The sequence below is a fragment of the Anopheles cruzii genome, chromosome 2 (assembly GCF_943734635.1).
Source record: "Anopheles cruzii chromosome 2, idAnoCruzAS_RS32_06, whole genome shotgun sequence".
Taxonomy (NCBI): domain Eukaryota; kingdom Metazoa; phylum Arthropoda; class Insecta; order Diptera; family Culicidae; genus Anopheles; species Anopheles cruzii.
The window spans coordinates 46,345,391-46,366,796 of NC_069144.1; the positions used below are offsets into that span (position 1 = coordinate 46,345,391).

The 21,406-nt window shown below is 50.2% G+C and overlaps 2 protein-coding genes across 2 annotated transcripts; both read right to left on the reverse strand.

Annotated features, from left to right (window-relative positions):
* Positions 1-1,605: 1,605 nt before the first annotated feature.
* LOC128278180 (DCN1-like protein 3) lies at positions 1,606-4,097 on the reverse strand. Its single transcript, XM_053016850.1, has 2 exons — positions 3,747-4,097; positions 1,606-3,655 (listed from the first exon to the last, which is right to left on the reverse strand). The coding sequence occupies exons 1-2, from the start codon at positions 3,886-3,888 to the stop codon at positions 2,670-2,672; spliced, it is 1,128 nt and encodes a 375-aa protein (XP_052872810.1). The 5' UTR covers positions 3,889-4,097; the 3' UTR covers positions 1,606-2,669.
* A 788-nt stretch (positions 4,098-4,885) lies between these two features.
* On the reverse strand, positions 4,886-20,412 carry LOC128268870 (syndecan). The gene is made up of 5 exons (XM_053006154.1): positions 20,230-20,412; positions 11,392-11,514; positions 11,070-11,316; positions 9,446-9,733; positions 4,886-9,370 (listed from the first exon to the last, which is right to left on the reverse strand). The coding sequence occupies exons 1-5, from the start codon at positions 20,410-20,412 to the stop codon at positions 9,198-9,200; spliced, it is 1,014 nt and encodes a 337-aa protein (XP_052862114.1). The 3' UTR covers positions 4,886-9,197.
* Positions 20,413-21,406: the final 994 nt, after the last annotated feature.

The window sequence follows — 21,406 nt, forward strand, 5'->3', positions numbered from 1 at the left end:
CAAATATAGACGTCCATTAACTGTTTTCGAGGTTCCAGGAAGACAGGCGGTCCTCATTAGAATTTATTTTCCAAACCAACAACAACCGTACTCCATTACTCCTTCACAAACTACTGAATGCTGATTATCGCCCATAATGGTTGAATTTAACTCATTGTTCCTAATGTGGTCCATTTTTAATTTGGTTCACATGGCGTTCCAGTGATTAACCTTATAATTGTCCTTCAGATGGTTTCCGACAAAGCCCAGCGCTCGAATTTACCGATTAGTATGGTCATCTCACCGGAAATTCGCCATTTGACTAACTGCTATCCATCCATCTCCATCACCCTCCGATCAGTCACGACTAAGGATCTCGAAGCCGGACAACGTTGTGCGACGTGAGATTTTAGAACGGATATCGTGCGTTCATTAAACCGTGAGTTGGCTCAAAAATAAATTAAATTCTACGAATCCTTCATACCCAAAAATACCAGTTCATGCTCCCCTGTCCGGCCTGACGTCAATGTGGTGTGCTTGACGCACAAGAACCACGAGGTTAAAACCATTGAATATGTTTAATTTTAATAGATGTCTCAGCCACGTCCCAGCGAGCACCAACTAATGGATGGTAGTGGGTTTGGTCATTACTTAGCGCACCTGTGCCTTTTTGGGATTGCGTCAACTCGAGCCCAAATCGAGAACAATTTTCCAACTTCATAATTAGGCTTTTGGTCATTAGCTTTGGACTTTCCCATAGCAAGCCCGATGCACCGGCACACGCCGGACAATGCGCACAATTGGCCGCTTCAAGATTGAGACATTCCTCCGGTCGACATTGTGCCGGACAGATGGTGCCACAACCGGTGTCGGTTCGGAGCGCATTTCGTGGTGTAAATGATGAAATTTGTTTGGCGTGGAAAACTCTATTCTCATGCCGCATGATTGGATTGTAAAAAGGCCCCATCGAAATTGGGGGCCGGCGTGGGTTTCACGCAACTCATTTCCGTTTTCTGCATGATATCGATTTCGTGCGGGGCGTGGAATCGAATTTCATTCTTTTCGCCACGCTTAAAATCTTAACTCTGTTGCCAACTCGCAGCCGGGTAGAATACAGTTTTCGCCCAAGAGAAGCCGGGCGGGAAGCCATCGATCACCGTGCGCCGACGTTTCGGTCGGTTAAACAGACGGCCTTTTTCAAGGGCAAAGGAAGGGTTAAGACGCTGTGCAGATCAAATCCGTGACGCCGTCATGCCGGCAGGGCTAGTAAATTCGGGGCCTCTCTGCAAACTGATGTTCTAGAACCTGTTTGATACGATGCGTCAAAAGAAATCAATTAATTTTGCACGTCGCTCAATAGAGTTGGAAAGATGAGATTTCGAGCCACGAACCACTGAAGAGGTTTAGGATCCAAATAGGTTGCGACGTTCGTAAGGATCGTCTTCACAGTTCACGTTCTGGTTGTTGTTCAAAGCGTATTCTTTCCGTCTGTTTGAACATTGCCTGAAACTAAGTAACGGTAAGCAATGGGTGAGTAAAAGGACATAACGGAAGGATAAAGCTGCGGTTGGACTGCAAAACGACACATCGAAAGACACTCCAAAGTACGTCGATACACCAGCGGGCTGCATCCGTTTATTTCAAAACCGTTTAAAGTTAATTGGGGCGATAATTACACTAAGTTTTGATATCGATCCGCCGGTGTCGCCTTTGCAGCAGCGACACGCATTCAATCGGTTCAATGAGCTTTCCTTCTTTTCATTTTTCTCAACGCGATCGTGGCCTAATGGACCCTGCAGCTAAAAATAAACTCGAATGCACGGTAATCACAATGATCCGTCGTCGTCTTCCCTGGTCCACATACATCATATTTCACGTGCGTTTTTCTCGGCCACACGCGCCAGGACAACAACAAAGGTTTTGCTATTAGCTAGTCCGCACAAAAACATTCATTTACGCTAGAAAACCGAAACCGAACTAATCAGCGCTGCGATCCCGAAAAGCGGCAGTGACCGTGCAGCGTTGCAGATCATACGTCCCGTGCACGACACGCGGCTAGCATAACACGTCCGTATGTTGTGCTCCGTAACTATTACTCTACCGCCCGTCCCAACGCCTGGAACCCGGCACATCCGGGTGTCTTTTTCTGTCGTGAGCGAAAGGAAGATGCTTTAAATAAAGAGACCTTAGACCTCGTACGTTCGTGACCTCGATCGTGATGGATACTGAAAAGCGGGCTCAGCGCAGCTCACCTTAAATTGCAACCGACAAACCGGCCTGTCCACACACTGCTGTTTCTCCTCTCTTTAAACAATAATAAAATAATTATGTACTTGTTGCACTTGGTGACCGGCTCCCAAGGCTTCCACCGAAGAAACAAAAATCGCCACCGACCGCGGCATGGATCAGCATGACGATAAAAGGGATATAAATATAAACCAAACCCTGTGCCTGCCCGTGTCTGTGAGCAGAAACGATCAACTGGCTATTGACGCAGACTGACTGCACTGCGCATCGGAACAAAAGGGATGTTGCGGCCGGCAACTTGTATCTTTCCTGGTTGTTTTTTGGAATGGGTCCGAAATCGTCGAAGCAGCCGGGACCCAAAGAGATGGGCCTCAAGAGGGTGGCACACTATGCTATGCTGGTGTGGTTGGCGATGATGCTGGTGATAATGACCGATGGCAATACTATGAACCATGATGATGGTAGCCCTGTAGCTGCTGCTGGGTGGGATGATGGTAAGCCGGCGTTGGTGGTGGTGGCGGTTCACCGTCCCCACCGGAATCGATTGCCGCCGCGTTGGCGTCCTTTTTCAGCTGCCCGGTGCGTTCCTGTTCGTACTCGACGAAATCGTCAAACAGACTGGGCCACGCCTCGGTGTCGTCATAGTTTTCAATATCACAGGATTCCACAAAGTTCAGAAACATGTTCCACGTGTCCTTCGGGACACCGCGGATGTTCTGGTGTTGCTCGAGAAAGTCTAGCCAGCGCTGCAGAATGTCTGGCGTGTGCACGGTGAACACTAGCCGCCACAGGCTGATGGCCATGTCGAGCGACAGTATCCGGTGGCCCGGCTCGAGCCCGAACCGGAACGTGAACCGGTACAGTGACTTGAAGTCCTCGGTTCCCTCGGTTCGCAGCCGCTCGACGATCTGCTGTAGCCGGCTCCGTATGTCTTCGATGCTGGCGGCATTCATCCGCTGTAGGCCCTGAATAAATTCCGTCTTCGTAAACTGACACATCTGGCTCGCATCCAGCCGCCACGCCAGCACCAGTATCGCGAAGTCGTCTGGCTTAAACCCGAGATCGCCGCACAGCCGCTCGATACCTTCCGACAGTATCGCGTCGTCCTGCGCGTCCTTGTAGCTTTCGAACAGTTTGTTCAAATCGTTATCCGACAGTAGCAACTGACCACTGCCCAAACCTCCGTAGCCGGTCCCACTCAGCTCCTTGCTGCCATTATTATTTGTGCACTCCACCGTACCACCTGCACCGGGCAGGACTCCCGCGGGTCCCATTACTCCGCCACCCGTCCCGCCACCGGTCGCTGCACTTCCGATGTTGCCATTCAGTATACTGCCTAGGCCGGATTTCTTCACACTTCCTCCGCTGCGCCGCTCCGTCAGAGCCATGTGATGACCGAGCGGACTGTTTGGAAGAAGATCGTCTGTTTCTAAGCAAGCCATGAAAAACAGATAGAAAACATTGTTTCAAACGATTGGTTAGCGTAGTTGGCGATCGTCGTCGAGCACACACACACTTACCATGTGCAACTGCTTCCGTGTCCGTGTACGTTAGTGTCGGATCGTGCGGTACCGTACCATCGAGGCCTGCCAACGGACCACCGGTGGCGGCTGGTGCATTTGCATTGGGTGCCGTCCGAAAGCATGTCAGGCAGCTACCCATATTATGTCGCGTCGTCGTTCACGGTTCGCACACGCGGAGAATTAGACTAAATCGAGTCGAGAACGAACGGCAACAACGTGGGAGGACACAAACCACTAATCGGTCTACTACTCTCCACTCTAACCTTGTCCGTGGTGCCACTTGTATCACCACCATCGGATCGCAGCCACCGTCATCGTCATACCGAGACAGTAGTTGTCGATCGGTGGTTGAATGATGGAACTTAGGAGCTAGCTACGGCCGCCCCGGTCATCCGGAGTCTGCACCACCGCACTAACGCATTTTACTAGGCGTTTGCATCGGGGCCATCCACCAAATCATCAGAAAACCAGAACAACACTATTCCTGCTTGTCCGAAATATTCCGTAGGCGTTTGGCACACGATCCGTTCACGGTACGACTTGGCACATTGTGATCCCCGTGAAAGGTTTCTGCTGTTACCACCACCTGCCGCCCCTGGTCATGCTGGTGCATGGAACTGCAACAAGATACAACAGGTCAAAACAGGAATCAGCGCGATGGGGTAGCCGTGTAACGGTACGCTGGTTGGTCGAAAGGACCCCCTGGCAAGGAGCCGTATGGTTGGCGGGATCGGAAACGCACCGAATGGAGGGAGGCACGCCGGGACAGTCTGGTTCCGGAGGGACTGATCGGGGAGCTTAATTACCGTTTAAACCATTTACGAAGCGCCTGCAAAAGCTGCCCGTTCCGTTGGTTTCTTCGCTTTCTTGGCTTGTTAATTATTTTCCGTCGATGGCAACCTGACTGTCATCGCCTGACAGCTTCGCCTCCATCGCATGTATGACTGGCCGTATACGTCAGATTTGGGTTTCGTTGAGCCTTCGTTCAGTAAGCATCCCGCACGCGATTCAAAGTGACCGTTGGCTTTCGTTCGACCGAAAATGGAGCAGAATGTTGCACAATTTTGAGCTAACAACCATCTGCGATTCTCAAGTGTGAAGTAACACACACACATAGACACGGGGTAGATCCTTTCTCTCGAGCATAACCACTTTTGTTTATTACACTGTAAGATTTCTTTATTTACAATGCGTTCTCCTTTCACAGTTGCACTCTTCTCCCGTGCGCGCTGCTCTGTTTGCATTACACTCGTTCTTTATCCGATAGTGTTTATTATATGTTAGAGTTGTGTTTTTCTTTTCTTACTTTCCTCCTATTAGTACACATCTGTGTTTCGGTTTTGCTAAGAGAAGATTAGTGTGGCCCAAATGTTGCGCGCGCGCGTCTCCCGTATATGTTTTGTTATTATAGCCCGCCGCCGCCGCCACTGCCCCCGCTGCTGTTGGTGATCAGAAATACGTGTGGTTGCCATTTTATCAAACAACGGACTGTTGGATGGTGCGCGGCTATGATTATGTTGCCGTTTGTTCAAACACAATGCGCAACAGCAATAGGAATCTGAAGTGCGGATGTGGGGACAGGATGATATCCTTTTTTGCTCTTCCAGAATCATAAACTTTATCAAGCTTCTGCTACACATGCAACACACAGACATTCCACGTGAAAAACGTGCTATTGTAGTTTTCGCTATAATTGCCGGAATGTCGTCCTGTTCGTCCGTTCTCGTCTCAACCAAAACGCCATCGAGAGCGAGGGAGTAAATGCGGTTAGTTCAATTGCAGTCGAAAAGCATGGAACAAGAAACAGAATCCTTTGTGTACAAGACACTACACACTCAGCGGAAGAGCAGAGGAACGTACGCGGCGCACCGGACCTCGTTCGATGGCACAAAACAAAAACAAAAATACGGGGTACAGAAAGCGTAAATTAATCCAATCTTGTAAAAAAAGGTTAAATAATGTTCCGTTTGCCTTAAAGATAATATAAAATAGTGGAAGATAAAAAATGCTGGCTTATACGCGTGTCCGCCATCCCGCAACATAAGTGGCGTAATTTTGTTTCGCTTTATCCCCGCTTGACACAGAGTTTGAAATTAGTTACTGTAGTGGAGTTACGGTTGCAGAGGCCATAAGTGTGTGTGTCAGTTGTCTTACACACAGCCGCCGTCAAACTGTACGTTCGCACGTTAGGCCTTAGAAAAAGTGGTGAGCGCAGGGATTTTGAAAATATTAGCAGCATCTCTCCCGCATCCATACGCGCAGATTTACGCGGAAGGGAAGCTGGTTGGTATCGAGTAATCGAGAGCGTAAAGTTCCGCGCGCATTGGTCACATTCTCTGTCCCCAAAATCAATTCACAAGGCCATTCTACAACTAATTTACTTAGAGCGCTTATAGTTTCCTTCCATCAACGTGCCACAGCTTACGTATAACACTGCATTATGAGCAAGCAGATTTATCCCGGAAAAGGTTAGCTGCTACCACCGTAAACACTATTCGCGCACTTACATTCGGAAAACGGAAAAAGCCCCGCGAAGGGATCATCCAACACCGAGATCCAACACGATAGCAGAGCCGCGTCCATTACAAGAAGTAGATTGATGGATTGATATTGTTTCATCGCTCACACAATGGGGCGTCCTGGGGGCTTCGTTTGTAACCATCTCCGTGTTCCATCGCATGTATGATTATTTGAAGTTTATAATAAGACATAGTACACACGTGGTTCTTGCAGTTACACTTAGATTCGCGTGTCATCAGCTTGCAGTTTGTTGCTCTATGGTTTTGCTCTGCGATTCGATATTCTGCGTGTTCTGAGGCACCATCTCTCCGTGTAACGACGACGATTCCGTTTGTAATTGTACGGTGTAACGTTGATTCACAAAGCTAAATAGTTTCTCTTAGTGGCGCTTGTTTAGTTGTGTGTTTGTTGTCTGAGAGCAACTTGCATATTATGCTTTTGTTTGACGAGAGTGAATTGTTTGTTTCCTTCGCAAATTGATATATGTTTTCTCCGCGAATCGGTGTTCTCGTTTCAATCCAATCGTTTCGTATCCACCCGTCCTTGGTTCGTCATTCCTTGTTCGTGCCGGATTGGGTATACTACAAGATTCTTAGTTTTGCTTCCTCTATTTGAGATATAACCGACAACGGAAATGCGTACGCTGAAAAGGTTACTGTCGAAGCATTAGACAGGGCCCGAAACGATAAAGGATAAAGGCTTTCTGTATATATATACTTGCCAGACTCCAAAAGTGCACCGCCACCACCGCAGCCGAGTGCAGTATGGTGCACGTGCATCATAATGGCGACTGTAATCCTCTTTTTTAACATGCACCCGAGCTTGTATATATGTATATAAAAATACAAAACTGATAGCATATAGATTCAACGACTTCTCTCGCGCGGATACATTCGCAAGAGGTAGCACGCATATCAAACAAACAGAAAAGGAACTCCGGCCAGGCGGCGAAACAATCCGCGTGCTGGATCCCTCGCGCGTTCACCACTCCAATGCAAGCTGTATATACGAATAATGTGTGTTCTTGGCTGCTTGTATTCGTATGGCAATTATAATATGAAATGTTTGTGGTTACGTTACATTCCTAGTGGTTCCCTTTAAACAGACTATCCCACTCGTGGGTTCGGGTCCGGCTCCTGTTCTCTATCGCTTACTGTCAAACCACACAAGATAAACGTGTAATATGATTAATATACCGTTTCAATTTTCGTGTTTTGATTGAACAAAGCGTTTTGGAAAGTAATTTTTCTGCTTCTGCAAAACAATACCCCGCCGCCACGACGCGTGTAAAGTCAACGGAATAAATTATTGTAATTGCCTACACGCCATTTTCACGCCTCCTTCTAACACGCACACACACACACATACATACATACACTTTCACAACAAAGTATTGCCCATTACACACACCCAACGCCTGCTTCGGGGGTTGGTTTGAAACTTTGCGGAACAAAATTCAAAAAATCAAATCAACGAACCATCAACTGTTAGTGGTTTTCTGTTTCATCGCCAGCTGTCATTCCGTCGACAATTGTTTCCCAGTTTTTTCACCCTTCTCTGTTCGCCTTTTGCGGCCTTTCGAAGAAGGATTGAGATAGAAATCAAACACGATTGTGTTATGCCCGATTGTGAGTCTTCTCTGATCGCGTTCGAAACGATTACAAGGTGCGCAATTGTTTGTTTTTACCATTATAAATATGTAACATCTATCTTTTTTTCTTAAACCTACAGTTTTAGCCTGCATTGCAATCTGCAATATGTTGATTCTTATGTCGCGTTCACCTCTCTATCATAGGTTGCGCCACCCCCTGTCGCCATACATACTTAAATCCAGTGTTCGGTGTTTACCGTAAATCGATTATATAGGTTCCGGACACCGTGACTCTGGCGTACCCCCCGGTGGCGAACCAATATCTATCCCCGCGCGCACAAAACAGAACCGCTTCTTACCCGACACAACCAACCAAGAACGTATGGCAGGCCAAATAAAGTGTTAAAACCAAATGAGGATTCACCTACAGGATTCATTCATTCCCTGGTGCCTAGTTGCCTAACAGAAGCTGCCATTGTTATCGGTTTGGACGCCCCGCACACTAAGATGGGTGGGTTGCATGGGAACAAAAAAAAAAGAAAGTAGCTGCTTGCGAACGCCAACCTATTCGAGAATCTCTTACACAATACAACATAATTTTGTAGTTTTCCGATTAAAACTGGCTCTCTCTCTCTTCAGGGAGCGTCGTTAAAGTATTTTAAAACTCAACAAAAAAACCCCTCTCAAATGACACAATGTTAAATGATGCACGGCTGTGAACGTAACGCATGCCAGTAGCGGCCGGCGCATAGAATGAAATCCCAAGCTTCTCTCCAAGGTTCTCTGGTGGGGCCGATGGATCCCCGGATGGTTGATGACTCATCAACGGCACGAGGGCGGGCGAAGCCTTTCTTTTCTATCGGTCGGATGTTACCTCTTGCCACCAACGGTGCTGCTGACTGTTGCGGCGTGATTGTGGCGTACGCTGGCACACGTGCATACAGCACGGTGCTGGTCTGTCCACCCTGCTACCACTATTCGCCCCCGATCGCCGCCATCTGCTGCCATGAGAACTTGCTCCTAATATATATATGTATATATACCAGACTTATTATACTACCAGCGCAGCAGCTCAGCTGTGGTACCTGGCTCCCTCTCCCTGGAGGACGCTAACGCGCGCCTCGCTCTGCTCCTCTCTTCCCTCGCGTGCTGTTGTTGTTATTTATGCCTATGTGTAGTGTGTTTTGCCTCGCGCATTCAGGCGTTTCGTTCGAGCCCATCTTTTATCTGTTCAAACATATTCTCTCCTCCACACGCACACTGGTGGGGGGGAGGGACACGTCTACTGGAGGGGCTTTTTCTTAGAAATCACCGTCACTCGAGTCTATCGAGTAATCTCAGGCGTAAAACTCCCTGTTATTCGCGTTCTTGGCGTAGGTGTTGGCGGTCGGTGACCGCTTCGGTTCGTCCAGCGCGTACGAACCTTCGTCCTTTTTTCTCATCCGGTACACGATGAACATGACCACCAGGATGGCACACAGTAACCCGACGACAGCTCCTCCGATCACAGCTAGAATGGGAGGAAAAAAGCATGTATCCGTTAGTCCTGCCTTTTCTACTCTTCTAATAGGTCGCGAGGTCTTACCAGCTAGTATGCCCGGCTGTGCAAAGAAGCTGGCCGTTCGGTCATCGTTCTTGGCATTCATTATCAAAACGCCACTGCCCGGACCGTACAGGGTGTTATCGTGATGGTTGTTATTACTACTACCGCCGCTACTGCCGCCCTCGGTTGGCGTGGCGTGGTGACGTGGCAGCCCTTCTAGATCGAGCTCCTTATCGGTGGTTGGATCGCGCGTATCGCCGGCGTTCGGGTACCGCGAACCGCCGCCCGCTGCAGACGAAGACGACTTGCTGTTCTCCTTACCGATGGGCACTGTGAGGACGGGAGAGTAGCGGTAAAAAAGGGCGACATAGCCGTTAGTATTGGTAAGGGCACACCAGAACTCAAACGAGTGATATGGGCATGCAGAATGGCACACTACACTAAAGAAAAAACCATCAAATAACTGCGGGCTCGGAACGCGAACTAAACGCAACCGAAGCTTGGCTGCTGCTGGGTGAGAGCTAGAATAAACGTGGCGCGCAACGCAGCGCCTGGAACTAGGAAAAGAGTGAAAAACAAACTGGTAAACACAAAAACATAAACACGATAACCGAATGAAATTTGGGTACACGATCGCCTCGATCGGCGTCGTGTCGCCGCCGGCTAAAGCAAAATCGAGCGATGATGATCATGAGGATGCGAAACGGGAGATGATGATGAGAAGAGCGGTGAGAGCGGTAATGTATAGCATGCGCAACACCAGGGTGGCCAACAGCACCCGCGTTGTGTTGTAAGGAGGAACTCGATCACATGAATTGAAATATTCGGGGGATGGTGTGCATGTTTGCTAAAACTGCGTTGCATTGAAGAAAAGTAATAAACTCGATGCGATGAACAGCCACAAAAAAAAAGACAGAGGGGGAAACAAATCCATGCAAAGCGATCCGGAGGCTGCCGTAGTAGTTCCGGGCAAGTATACACCGAGAGCGGTCGGAGATCGGAAAAGTAAAAACAGTAAAACAGAAAAACAAAGGAACAAACAACGATCGGTACTCGGCATCACATCACATTGCGACAGAAACGAGCGATCAAGTAACAGAAAACAAACGAGAAAATAGTCGGCCGGACGATAAAATAGTCAGTGTGGGGGGCAGGTAGTAGGGAGCGGGCTTTAAAAAGGGGCGAGGTGGCGTAAGAATCGGCACACAAGATTCAAGTGCTCGCGCGGTAAGATAGAAAAACAAAAGGGACGTAATGGAACGAGGACGGGTTTCAGGGGGGACAACAAGGAGCTGGGTGCGCCGTGTCGTGACGGCGCACCGGCACCGTTCTTCGGTCACATTCGATTGGTTTTATGTTTTGTATGTTCGACAGTCATCTTCCACACTTTTTTGATCCTGTTGCCCTGCACTGCAAGAGAAAGTAAGATCAAGAGAGTTTGTTTGGCCTCCTTCTTCCCAGCGATGGCGAACGAAACGGACACACCTTAGTTTTTGTGTTTTCACTAGTTAATTCAAGATCCGGCGACCGGACCGGACCGTCAGAGTAGAGTTCGTTCGCCATCGCCACTGGCCGAGGGGGGGCTTGTACTTTTACGATCTTATCACGTAATAGTAGAACTTAGGAAGGGTAAAAATTAAGGGTAATAATGTAAAACAAAACTGACTATCTTCGTCGTCGGTGGTCGATGGATCAACGGGGGGTAGGTTGGTGTCTGTGTAGAGATCATTATCTTCATGATCACCTGAACCGGGCAGGTTATCGCTGCGCAGTATGTGATTGATGTTGCTGCCGGATGACGACGACGACGAGGACGACGAGGACGACGTTCGGCGCGCGGTAGAGTCTTCGTCGTCGTCCCCGAACCCGGATCCGGACGCTTCGTCGTCTTCTTTCTCTAGATCGTCATGTACCTGTGTGTGCAAAGGGAAACATGGAGGACACGGTTAGGGCATTCAGTCCATTACCACCACACTGCTAATACTCACTTCTCCGCGGCTTCCGGATCCTTCCAGACCGTCGTCATCGATGTAGATATCATTCTGACTGGACGACGGTGAGCCGCCGTACGATGGACTGCTGTCAAGGTTTGCGTTCTGGTTGTTGGACTTCTGCAAAGAAACCGCCCAAAAATGAGGAACCCATTAGAACGACGTGTGCCACCCTTTGACGGTCGATATTTGCGGGCAGGGTGCTCTAGAGCCGCAGACCGAAAGAGAGAGAGAGCGCGCGAGAATATTCTAAAGGTGTTCCACGTTTCCGCTGACGTCAACTGCTGCGGACTGCAAACAAAGGTGCGTCTTGGGACCATAGCGCGGCCACATCTTAACACACTGATGACGTCTTTGCTGCTGCTGCTGCTGTGTGTCCTAGTTTTTTCGGGTAATGCTCAGCTTGGAGTGGACCTTCTGACCCCCCACTCATTACCTCGCCGCTGAATCGATCGATTTTTGGTGCGTTACTTACTGCCCCAGTCTCGTACGCTAAATTGCATAACGTCTGATAACGCACCGAACTGACAGAGTAACGGACACGGTGTTTCATCACAAAGGTTCTTGTGGAAGAACCGCACACAGACAGATACACACAAACCCGCCAGTGCTTCGATAAAAAGGCATTCTAATTTGATTACCAACAAACCACACCTATTTTCGGACAGATTCCAAGGGGAACTCTGCGCGCCCCGCGGGGTTGTTCCAGAGTCCTATTTAGGGAGGCGAACATTACAAACCGAACCCACAGCATGCTTCTATTGTGCCCTTTTCTCATCAAATACTCGACACTACCTCTACGGACCCCTGTGGCTGGGGTTTGGTGCAGCGCGCCATCGTGTCGTTCCACTTATCTTCTTCTTTGCCACATTTCACGATACTTCCTTTCTTCGGAGGAGACATGCAACAAAACAGTGAGGTGATGGATAAAATGTGCAAAAAGGCAGACCCTTAGCTAGGGTGGTGCCCCTAAATGGGACTCCTGCGGCTGGCAATCGCACTCATCAACTCGGTTGCCGTTTTGGTTTGCGTACCTTTTCGCTAGGGCTGCTACGACTTTCCGGGAAGGTGAACCACCACCACAACCCGCCGCTGGTTGGTTCTGGCAAACACGAAACACACACACAAAGTCCGAATACGCACCGTTGGAAGTTGGGAAATTCTCGGAAAACTCTTCTGGTGCCCCTTTGCAAAGACTCCTCGCCAGCTACTGCACACGAGGCCCGCTGGTGGCTGCGATTGCAATGCAGTAATCTTCCTCTTCCGGCGAATCTTTCGCCACGCGAACTCAGCAAGCTTTGCGAAACAGCAGCCGTCAGAGCCGCCAGGAGAGCACTCTGCTCTCCTGCTCGCTCTCTCTCTCGCAGGACCGAGCGCAGGACGAGATAAGAAGTTGAGGAGTGAAAATGGTGCCGTCCTTTGGTCGTTGTGGAGCTCAAAACCGAACGAGCGAACCAAACGAGAGTTGCAAGTATTATTAAATGTTTGTTTAATCGATAATATCGGCGAATTTGGGAAGAAGATACCTAGGGCAAGGCTACGGCCTACCCCGGGTGTAAATTGACGGAAATACGACAGCTTTTCCACGGGACAGCAGCATTGAGTGTCATCGTCGCTGCAAAAGCTCCCCGCCTATCGGTGGCACTGGTGACATCTTCACGGAACAATGTGCATGCGCACTCAGAATCATCATCCGCATCATCATCATCACTATCATCTCATGTAGTAATTGCTCTCTCTCTCCTTCGCTGTGGGATAAATTGAGCGAAGCTCACGTATTCTGAGTTTCTCATCGATCTTCACCACAAAAACGGTGCTATCCTTTTTCAACATGCCTTGCTAGCAGCCTCCGGGAGAGCTTTTGGAAAAGCTCACGTAATGGAAAATTACCAATAAACTTTAGTATGAATAAAGCAGCACGATTTGAGGTGTTAATTACAAGGCAATACAATACTATCGCAGCGTTGGACGATTCGGAAACGCAATCCCAATGTTAGAGTGCAGTAAGAATGCCCGCCGTAAATCGTCCAAGAACTTGGATTCGGTCCAACGGGACTTGGATTCGGATGGCAAAGGCGGCGATCGGATCAATATACCAAGAAAAGCTGAAGGAACGGTAAAAAAAAAACCTGCTGATGCTGGGGGGTTGCCTACAGAAATCAGTTCCACACAAAACAGTGGCCGTGGCGAGCGGCGGCGCACACATCAATCGTTCAGGCGCGCCACTCGCGTGATGTTGATGGTAATTTGTGGTCCTCTCTCTGCCAACGATATAATAAAACAGCGTCTTCCATCTTCATTGACACCATTCGCGCGCGCGCCCCCCAAAGCCGGAGGAACCGAGCCAAGAATAAACCGTGCTCAGCGCGCAGCCCGAGACATCACCATCGCCAACTGACCAGAAAAACAAAATGCGTCTTTGCTTCTGCGGCCACTGAAAACACACTCCGCCACACTCCGACGCCGACGACAAAGTTTTCTGTTATTGTTTTCTCTGCTGTTGTTCGTAATCAACGGACGCACATGTTGCCAACAGCTTCCTTCCAGAGGCCAGGCCCCAAACAACGAAAAAGGCACCAGCGGTAACGCGTGGCCGCCGAATAATATTGTTCCTTCTGTTGCCGGGTGCCACCAATCCATTACTTCTCCGTCTCGACTCCCGTTCGAGAGTGCATTCGTCGGTGCATTAGGTGACCAACGGGGACACCACAGCTCGCGTTTCAAACGATGATCAACATGGCAATATGGCTATTGGCCCATTTCAATCCATTCAATCTCCATTCGCGCTCGGTCTGTCCCGATGGGCGACCCCCGTTAAAACGAGTCATCGCGACACACAGCATCTCCTCGCACAAGATGGACGTCGGGGATCGCGCCCGCTTGATGAGATGTGGCCGATTTGTGCGAATAAATCAAGGCCACTCTCTTGCCGGCTGCCGGCCGCTCGTGTGGCGTACAACATAAATTCAGTTGTTTTCAGCCTCCGGGCTTTGCTTCGGTGGCCACTTAAGCGATCCTGCTCTTTTCGGTTTTTTGGCAGTTCGTGTTCTGTTGCTGAGGGCCGAAGCAGAAGCGCAACAAAAGTGAAGCAAATCAACACGATCGGCAGCCCGGGGGATGGCGGCAAAAAAAAACCAGACGCGGCCAGCAATTTCGGTGTCTCTTTCTGCGCGATCGATGGTGCTGGTGAATAATTCAGCTTGTGACGGTCGGTTCTGGAAAACGCAAATGTAAATGATAATTTTCTTGGCAGGGCAGGGCAGGATTTGGAAAGAAAGAGATGATAGCGCTCTCTCGGAAATGGCCGCAGGCATTGGTAAAAAAGTTTCTTATACTTTTCCATACACACACATACCGCACAAAAAAACGCAGTTTGCAATAGGTTGCAGAAGACGTTGTTGCTCCCCAGACACCAGTTTGCCAGAGACCCCGAGAGCGGTACACGTAGAGAGCCGCGTGTTTACTTACACGCCCCGTACACGGTTCGGCAGAACGGAGGGGCGCATTCCAGCGGCCGGCGGAGCGTGCTGCGGCGCTACCCACACCCAATCCGCGGGGCGTGGTGGTCGGCAAGATCCAATCGGAAAAATAAAATTCCATCATTCTCGGTGCCGCGCGATGCGGTAGCCGAGCGCAATATGCGACCGACCGCACGCAGATGTTTACACATCCCTAGGCAGGCTGCGCCGTGTTGTATTCGATAAACTTTTTCTACTTTTTCGGGATCTGCAATCGCACCGAACAGAACTCGAGATCGTACGAACGGTGCGCGCGCACAACAACAACGTGGCACACTCGCGCGGTAGAGACTACAAAGTGCGGTCCCTCATGATGGTTCAAGAAAATACTCATCTTCGGCCCGAAAGTCGCCATTGGCCATCGACAAATACTAAGAGAAGTGGGGCGATGCAATTAGCAGTTGCCCTCATAATACCCAAGGTTATCCCGCGCGATCTTATTCCGGTTCCGGTTCGATTTATGCACCGAAAGCCGTTCGTTAGTGTGGAACCGTCAGGGGCTCTCGTTTGGCGAGCTCATGGGCAATCAGTCTCGGCCCGTTTTCCAATTTAACAATTAGCGATGTGGGTCGGGGGACTTGGCTCTACCGGGAGGACCACCCATGTCCTGTCAATCGATGGGATAGAAGGAATGCACAGCCAACATTGAAATAGCGGAATACGCGGGTCACATTATTGCGCACATTTGCTGACTGTGGGCCGAGACGTAACAACCACGGTGTGTCCCTGTCGTCGGTTCAGAAGACACACACACACAGCTCAAGAAGGCTGCGGGCTTGGCTTCCGCTTAGCTGTCCAATACCTTCCACCCCGGGGGGGTTTGTGGTCAGAATGAAGGCCGGATATTTAATTCCACCGTCATCGTCGTCGTCCTTCGGAACGAATTCAGTGCGCCTTCGCGCCTTCTTATCGCATGAGCTCTCTCTCCCTCCCTGGTCGGGGTTTCCGTTTATGTGGAATGCTTCAGCTTCGGTCCACCCCCAAGTGCCATCTTCGGAACTCGTTCTACTCGGTGGGAAAGAAACGGTTAGGAAGAAAATTCAATATTTCCATCGCTTGAATAATCGATCGAGTTCGGTCCGGTTACACACACACACACACGCTGCCACACAATGCTGCCACCACAAACGATCCAACAAATGTCGCATCGGACACGACGCGAGCCACAATCGTAGGCGCAGCGTCGTTCCTCGACAGCGAAGACACTAAAGAGTGCGATTTTCTATTAAACGTGCGCCGCATCTTCAAAACGAAGGCCATCCTCATCGCTCTCGCGCCTCAACCGCCGTCCGTCGATTGCGAAAGCCGGCGTGGGCGCGTCCCAAATGGGCTTTCAAACCGGATCCACCGCCGCCGCCTGGCGGCATAAAACACGACGTAACGCGCGCGCCCGCTGGCAGAGAGAAGGGAAAAAACCGCCCACGGGAAACGGAAACTTGCCACCCCCGGGGGCTGGCACCGCCGCGGGCGTTGAGCAGAGGGCGAGGGCGAAGGCGTCTATCGTTAACGCCACCACCACCACAACCTCCATAGGGCTCCGTAGTAGCTGGCGCAACACTCCTTTGCGCCGACGGTTCAACTCCCGGAGATTGCGAAGAACCAATATACTGCTGCTGTGCCCGCCTTCGTGGTGGAGAACGGTGTCGAAAGCGAAAGAAGGCCGCGCTGAATCGAGAATCGATGCCGCGCCATCGGCCACCGGCGGAAAAGGATGTCCTTCTTCCCACGAACCCACCACCAGTCAGGCAACCCGTCCGTCCGGCGGCGGCCGTCATAATCAAAAGGCCGCTCCCGGGCGTAATTTGTTGACTTTTGCCAACCTCCTTTTCTTCACTCTTCGCGGAGCCTTCTTCGATTTTCCGAACCGACTTTTCGGGTGCCAAATTTTCCGCTCCACATCCCGGCACAGGCATTATTTTCCATTGCTCCCCACTGCTGCGGCGTCGGCAGTACAGATATATTAAAATAAATGTCCATCCGGTGGCCCCGGGGATCGTATTGAGAGCGGGAAACCAACGGACGACGGACTACGATTAGGGATCAACTTACACACCCCGATTATCCCAGAGGTGTGTGAAATTTCATAAGAAAATTCCCATTAAATTAATTAACAGACTTTCACATAGTGAGATGAACATTCTCTCACATGTAGTGATGACACTGTGCTGTGCCATCACTTCACATTCTCATCAGCAGCGCTTCGATCAATGGCTGCTTAGGTTACGTTTCCGAATCACCATACAACAACGAGCTTGTTAACGGAATGACCAATTAAATTCGAGCCATTCCCATAACTGTAAGGACAAAGTGTCCCGAGGGATGCAGATTAGTCTGATTTATGGCGGTCCCCGCATGTTACCAATGAGTAGGGCCTTGTATATTATGATAGAAACAGTATATAAATTAAACAAAGATACTTTTTTAACATAAAATGCAGCGCCAATTTTCAGTTGGTAGAGTTTAAAACGAACGTTCTTCGGTTTTCAAACGCATCAAACTTCGTGCAAATCGAATCGAATCGACGATAAAATCATTCAGAATTGCTGGAAAAAGTTCGTGAAATCATAGCTGTATATGGAAATTTCACTGTAAGGATGTTGGTTGAAGCGTGTAATACAAGTAAAAACCTTTTTTGGACAATTTTACGCAGTGAATTGAAGAACAGAAAAGTTTGTGCTCATTTTGTTCTTCAAGAATTAACAGACGACCACAAGGACACTCATGTAACACATTCATGAAACACATGATTACAATCGCCCAAAAGAGCAACACAATTCCCTCTGTATTCTGTTGATCTGTCACCATGTGACTCAAGTGGGCCATGAAAGGATGGTTTTATGACTTCCAGAGATTCAAGCGCCTATAAAGCGCCGTTTACACGTTGCGATATGTCGCAGCAATCCCTTGTATGAAACCAATTGCAACGATATATCGCTACGTGTAGACAGCAAAAAAGGAACCAATTGCTTGTATACGACCAGATTGGCAGATCAAAAAAATTGAATGCGCTGAGCATCAATTTCGGTCCAATCTCCATACATGTGTGCGTGTGTTGATGGCGGTTTGGCATGTTGTTTTGAATGTTTTTAAAGCAAAAGTTTAACGTGAGAATAATTGCCTTGCTTTAAAAGCCATTCCCTCGACCACCGTGACCGATTAGTACTCTTGGTACGTTCTATTTTTTGCTTTGTAACCGAAACGCACAATCCAAAGGCAGGCAAGCACAGTGTTTCTTCCATGGCTGTTTCCATGACACTGAGATCTGCGATTGCAAATCGCAACGGTACATCGTGGCGTGTAGACGCTCCACCTTGGCTGCGATATATCACTGCGATTAATCGATACAAGGCATTGCAGCGACATATCGCAACGTGTAAACGGCTCTTAAAACGGATACTAAGCCTACTGACACATAAACGCGCGTATCTTTTTAATCTGCCATCCGATTTGCATTAAATTTGCTGCATTTGAAAGAGGATACTTTTAACTTATAAATGCACGCTGCATATTATATATTTGTACAAGTTTCGTTATTTCAACAATATACTCTGTGTAAGCCGCGTAGGCTCGTACACCTGACCCTGGGACGAGTAGATCGAAACGGCCTCACACGCTGGCACCAAGAAGGCGCCCGCAGATAGATACGTTCCTGCTCCACGCAAACATTTCTATTTAAAAATACCGAATATCGAACGCGACGTGAAGGTATGCATTGGCACAGGGGCGCGCGAGCACGGATGGAATGACCATTGTCATTATACCCATTGCGCCATTGGTACATCGCAACTGGCTACCCAGAGCACAGCTGTACATCTGTTGGCCCGGCACGATCTCGCTCCAATTATAAGTTAATCGGTTGCGGCACCAGCATCGCCCGGGTGTTCAAAGACGTTCAAAGAAGGGAACAAATGTGTGGGACAAATGCCGCCCATGACGGGGCGGGAGGTTACTACCGTTCTATTGCTTCCACCCTTTCTGGGTGGATCGTGCGCTTTGTTCAGCACCTAATCCTCTCTCTGTCGTTTGCCACCAACCAGGCGCTACTTTGCTTGGCTTCTTATTCAATTCGTTCCGCGTTCCAACCGAAATAAGGACCTGGACCCGGAGAAAGTCGAGCCACGAGGCTACGCACTGTTTTCTTGCTTCCTTCCTGACTCCCTTGCCTGACGGCTGACTTCTACGAAATCGTCTGATCGAAGTACCAAAAGCATAGCTCCGTTTCTTCTTCTTCGCAACACAGTTTTCTTCACGTTTCGCCCGACGAGAAGACGACGCGCGCGGCCTGTTGGCTCGTCCGCTTTGCTTTGGCCCTTCGGCCGATGCCAGCCAGCCAGCCAGCCAGGCCAACGAATCGTCGGGGAGAGAATCGGAAACGGCCCCGGAGCCAAGAGCGGTCAAAGGAAGTGCGTGAGGAGAACATAAAATCAATATAAATACACAACATAAGAGACACACAGCGGACACACGCACACAGGCGCGCGCGCATCGAAACGCACATGTTTTACACGAAGGAGCTGCGGTGGCTGCGCGGCTCTCTTCGTCCCCGCCAACACCCTCCCGTGGTGCGACCCATTGCACACACACGCAACGACGGAGGATTGCTTCCAGCTCTCTGTCTCTCGCCCGTTTGAATTCCAGCATAACTCTCTCTTCGTCCCTCTCTCTCTCTCTCTCTTTCGCCCGTATGGGCCCTTTTCTGTGTAGGATTTTTCTGCCTCTCTGCCGTTTCCATGCCTACACACCGCCGCTCGTTCACGCGCCCCCCGCCCGCGGTACAAGGGGTCTGAACCTTTTTTTCGTCTCTCATCGTGGTGCGCTCTGTAGGGCAGGTGTAGGGCGCAGAGGCTCCCGCTCGGGTCGTCGGGTCTCGAATGGACCATTACAAAAAAATAATCTCGCCGCTCTCGCGGTGGCAAGTCCTCCGGGAGACGAAGGCCAACCAGGGGGGGTGGGGGGGGAAGCTACGGGTCGGCTCCAGCTCGTGAAAGAACGGACGAGCGAGAGCGAGAGCGAGAGAATGCGAGAACAAACAATGACTACGCGCTGATGATGATGATGACGATGACTACGACGATCACGGCGGATCATGAACGAGTTCGTGGAACGGCGCGCGGCGTTCCGTTCGCGGCGGCGCCGCCACGCAGCGCATCATCACAATCTCTATGCGGCCAGAACAGCTCTTCCTTCATTCTTTTCTTCGTCTCATCCGTGATGCCATCGGTTCATTCAATCGTAGCACGCGGGGAGAATCGAACGGAAGCGGGCAGCCGTAGAGCAGCACCTTCTCCCCACACACACACACACACACACATCATACCTGATCATTCTCGGTAGTGGCCGCCGCCGCAGCAGTGGCGGCCGACGTCGTCCACGAGACGGCAATCAGCAGACCGACGATCGCTAGGAGCGCCGCTGGCGACGTTGTGACTATTTTCCTTCTAGCACCTCCGCCGCCGCCGCCGCTTACTTTGATGTTGTGGAAGGTTTGTGGCGACATCATGAGGGGGGCTCTGCTGCTGCTTCTGCTGCTGCTACTGTTGCTATGATCCGGGTGCGTTGCCGGGCGCACAGAATGGTCGATCCGATTGAAAATAGTGCCGATCCACAAAAACCCCGACACGGGGAAGGAAACTACGCACACACACACACACGTACGAAATTGCTTTTCACCCCGCAACCTAACGGGAGTGCCCGTGTAAGGGGGGGGAGCTCGGTTTCTGCCGGTGGTAAAAACACGACCAATCAGGCCGGAACAGGGCACGGCGGGACGGGTTGTTCTTGCGTTTGCGACCAGCGCTTACTTCAAACCACACACACACACGCACACACACGGGACGGGAATGGATAGTTGCGCCGGGAACACTCGTCTCCTAGGGTCCTCTCCTCCGGGCGAAAGCCAACAATTGCAGTGCGGCGCGAGATCCTTTACCACGCAAAAAGCACACACACACACACACGGGTGCACACGGCAGCTGCGATAATCACGACGGATCGGTGCAGAAAAACCCGTGACACTCGGGGCACACGCGGAATTTTGCGGGGTTTCGCGTTGGATTCGAAAACCTGCCGCCGCCGCCGCCTCAGGATCCAGGCGCCTCTGGTGCACCAAAGCGGGACAACACAACACGCGCGCACTCGCTCTCACTCTTTCTCTCTCTCTGCAAGGGCGCTCTAAGTAAAAGGCGAAGTAACCACACACACACACACACACACCGGAAACGAAGGGAACGTGCGTGCACGGGAGGCTTGCGGGAGAAATGGTGCAACTTGATTCTATTAATTTACACCTTCGCCTACACTTTTGCGTCGCCTACCGATGCAATCGGCGCATCAATCGCTCCGATTCCGGGCACAATCGTAGCAGCCGTGACACACACGCCCGCCCGTTCGTCGTAGTAGGCCTCCTAACGCGATTTATGCGATGATTTTTGTGTGGGGCCGATGGGGTCACAACCGCGACACAAGCGTAACACAAACACACGCACACAGAGCAC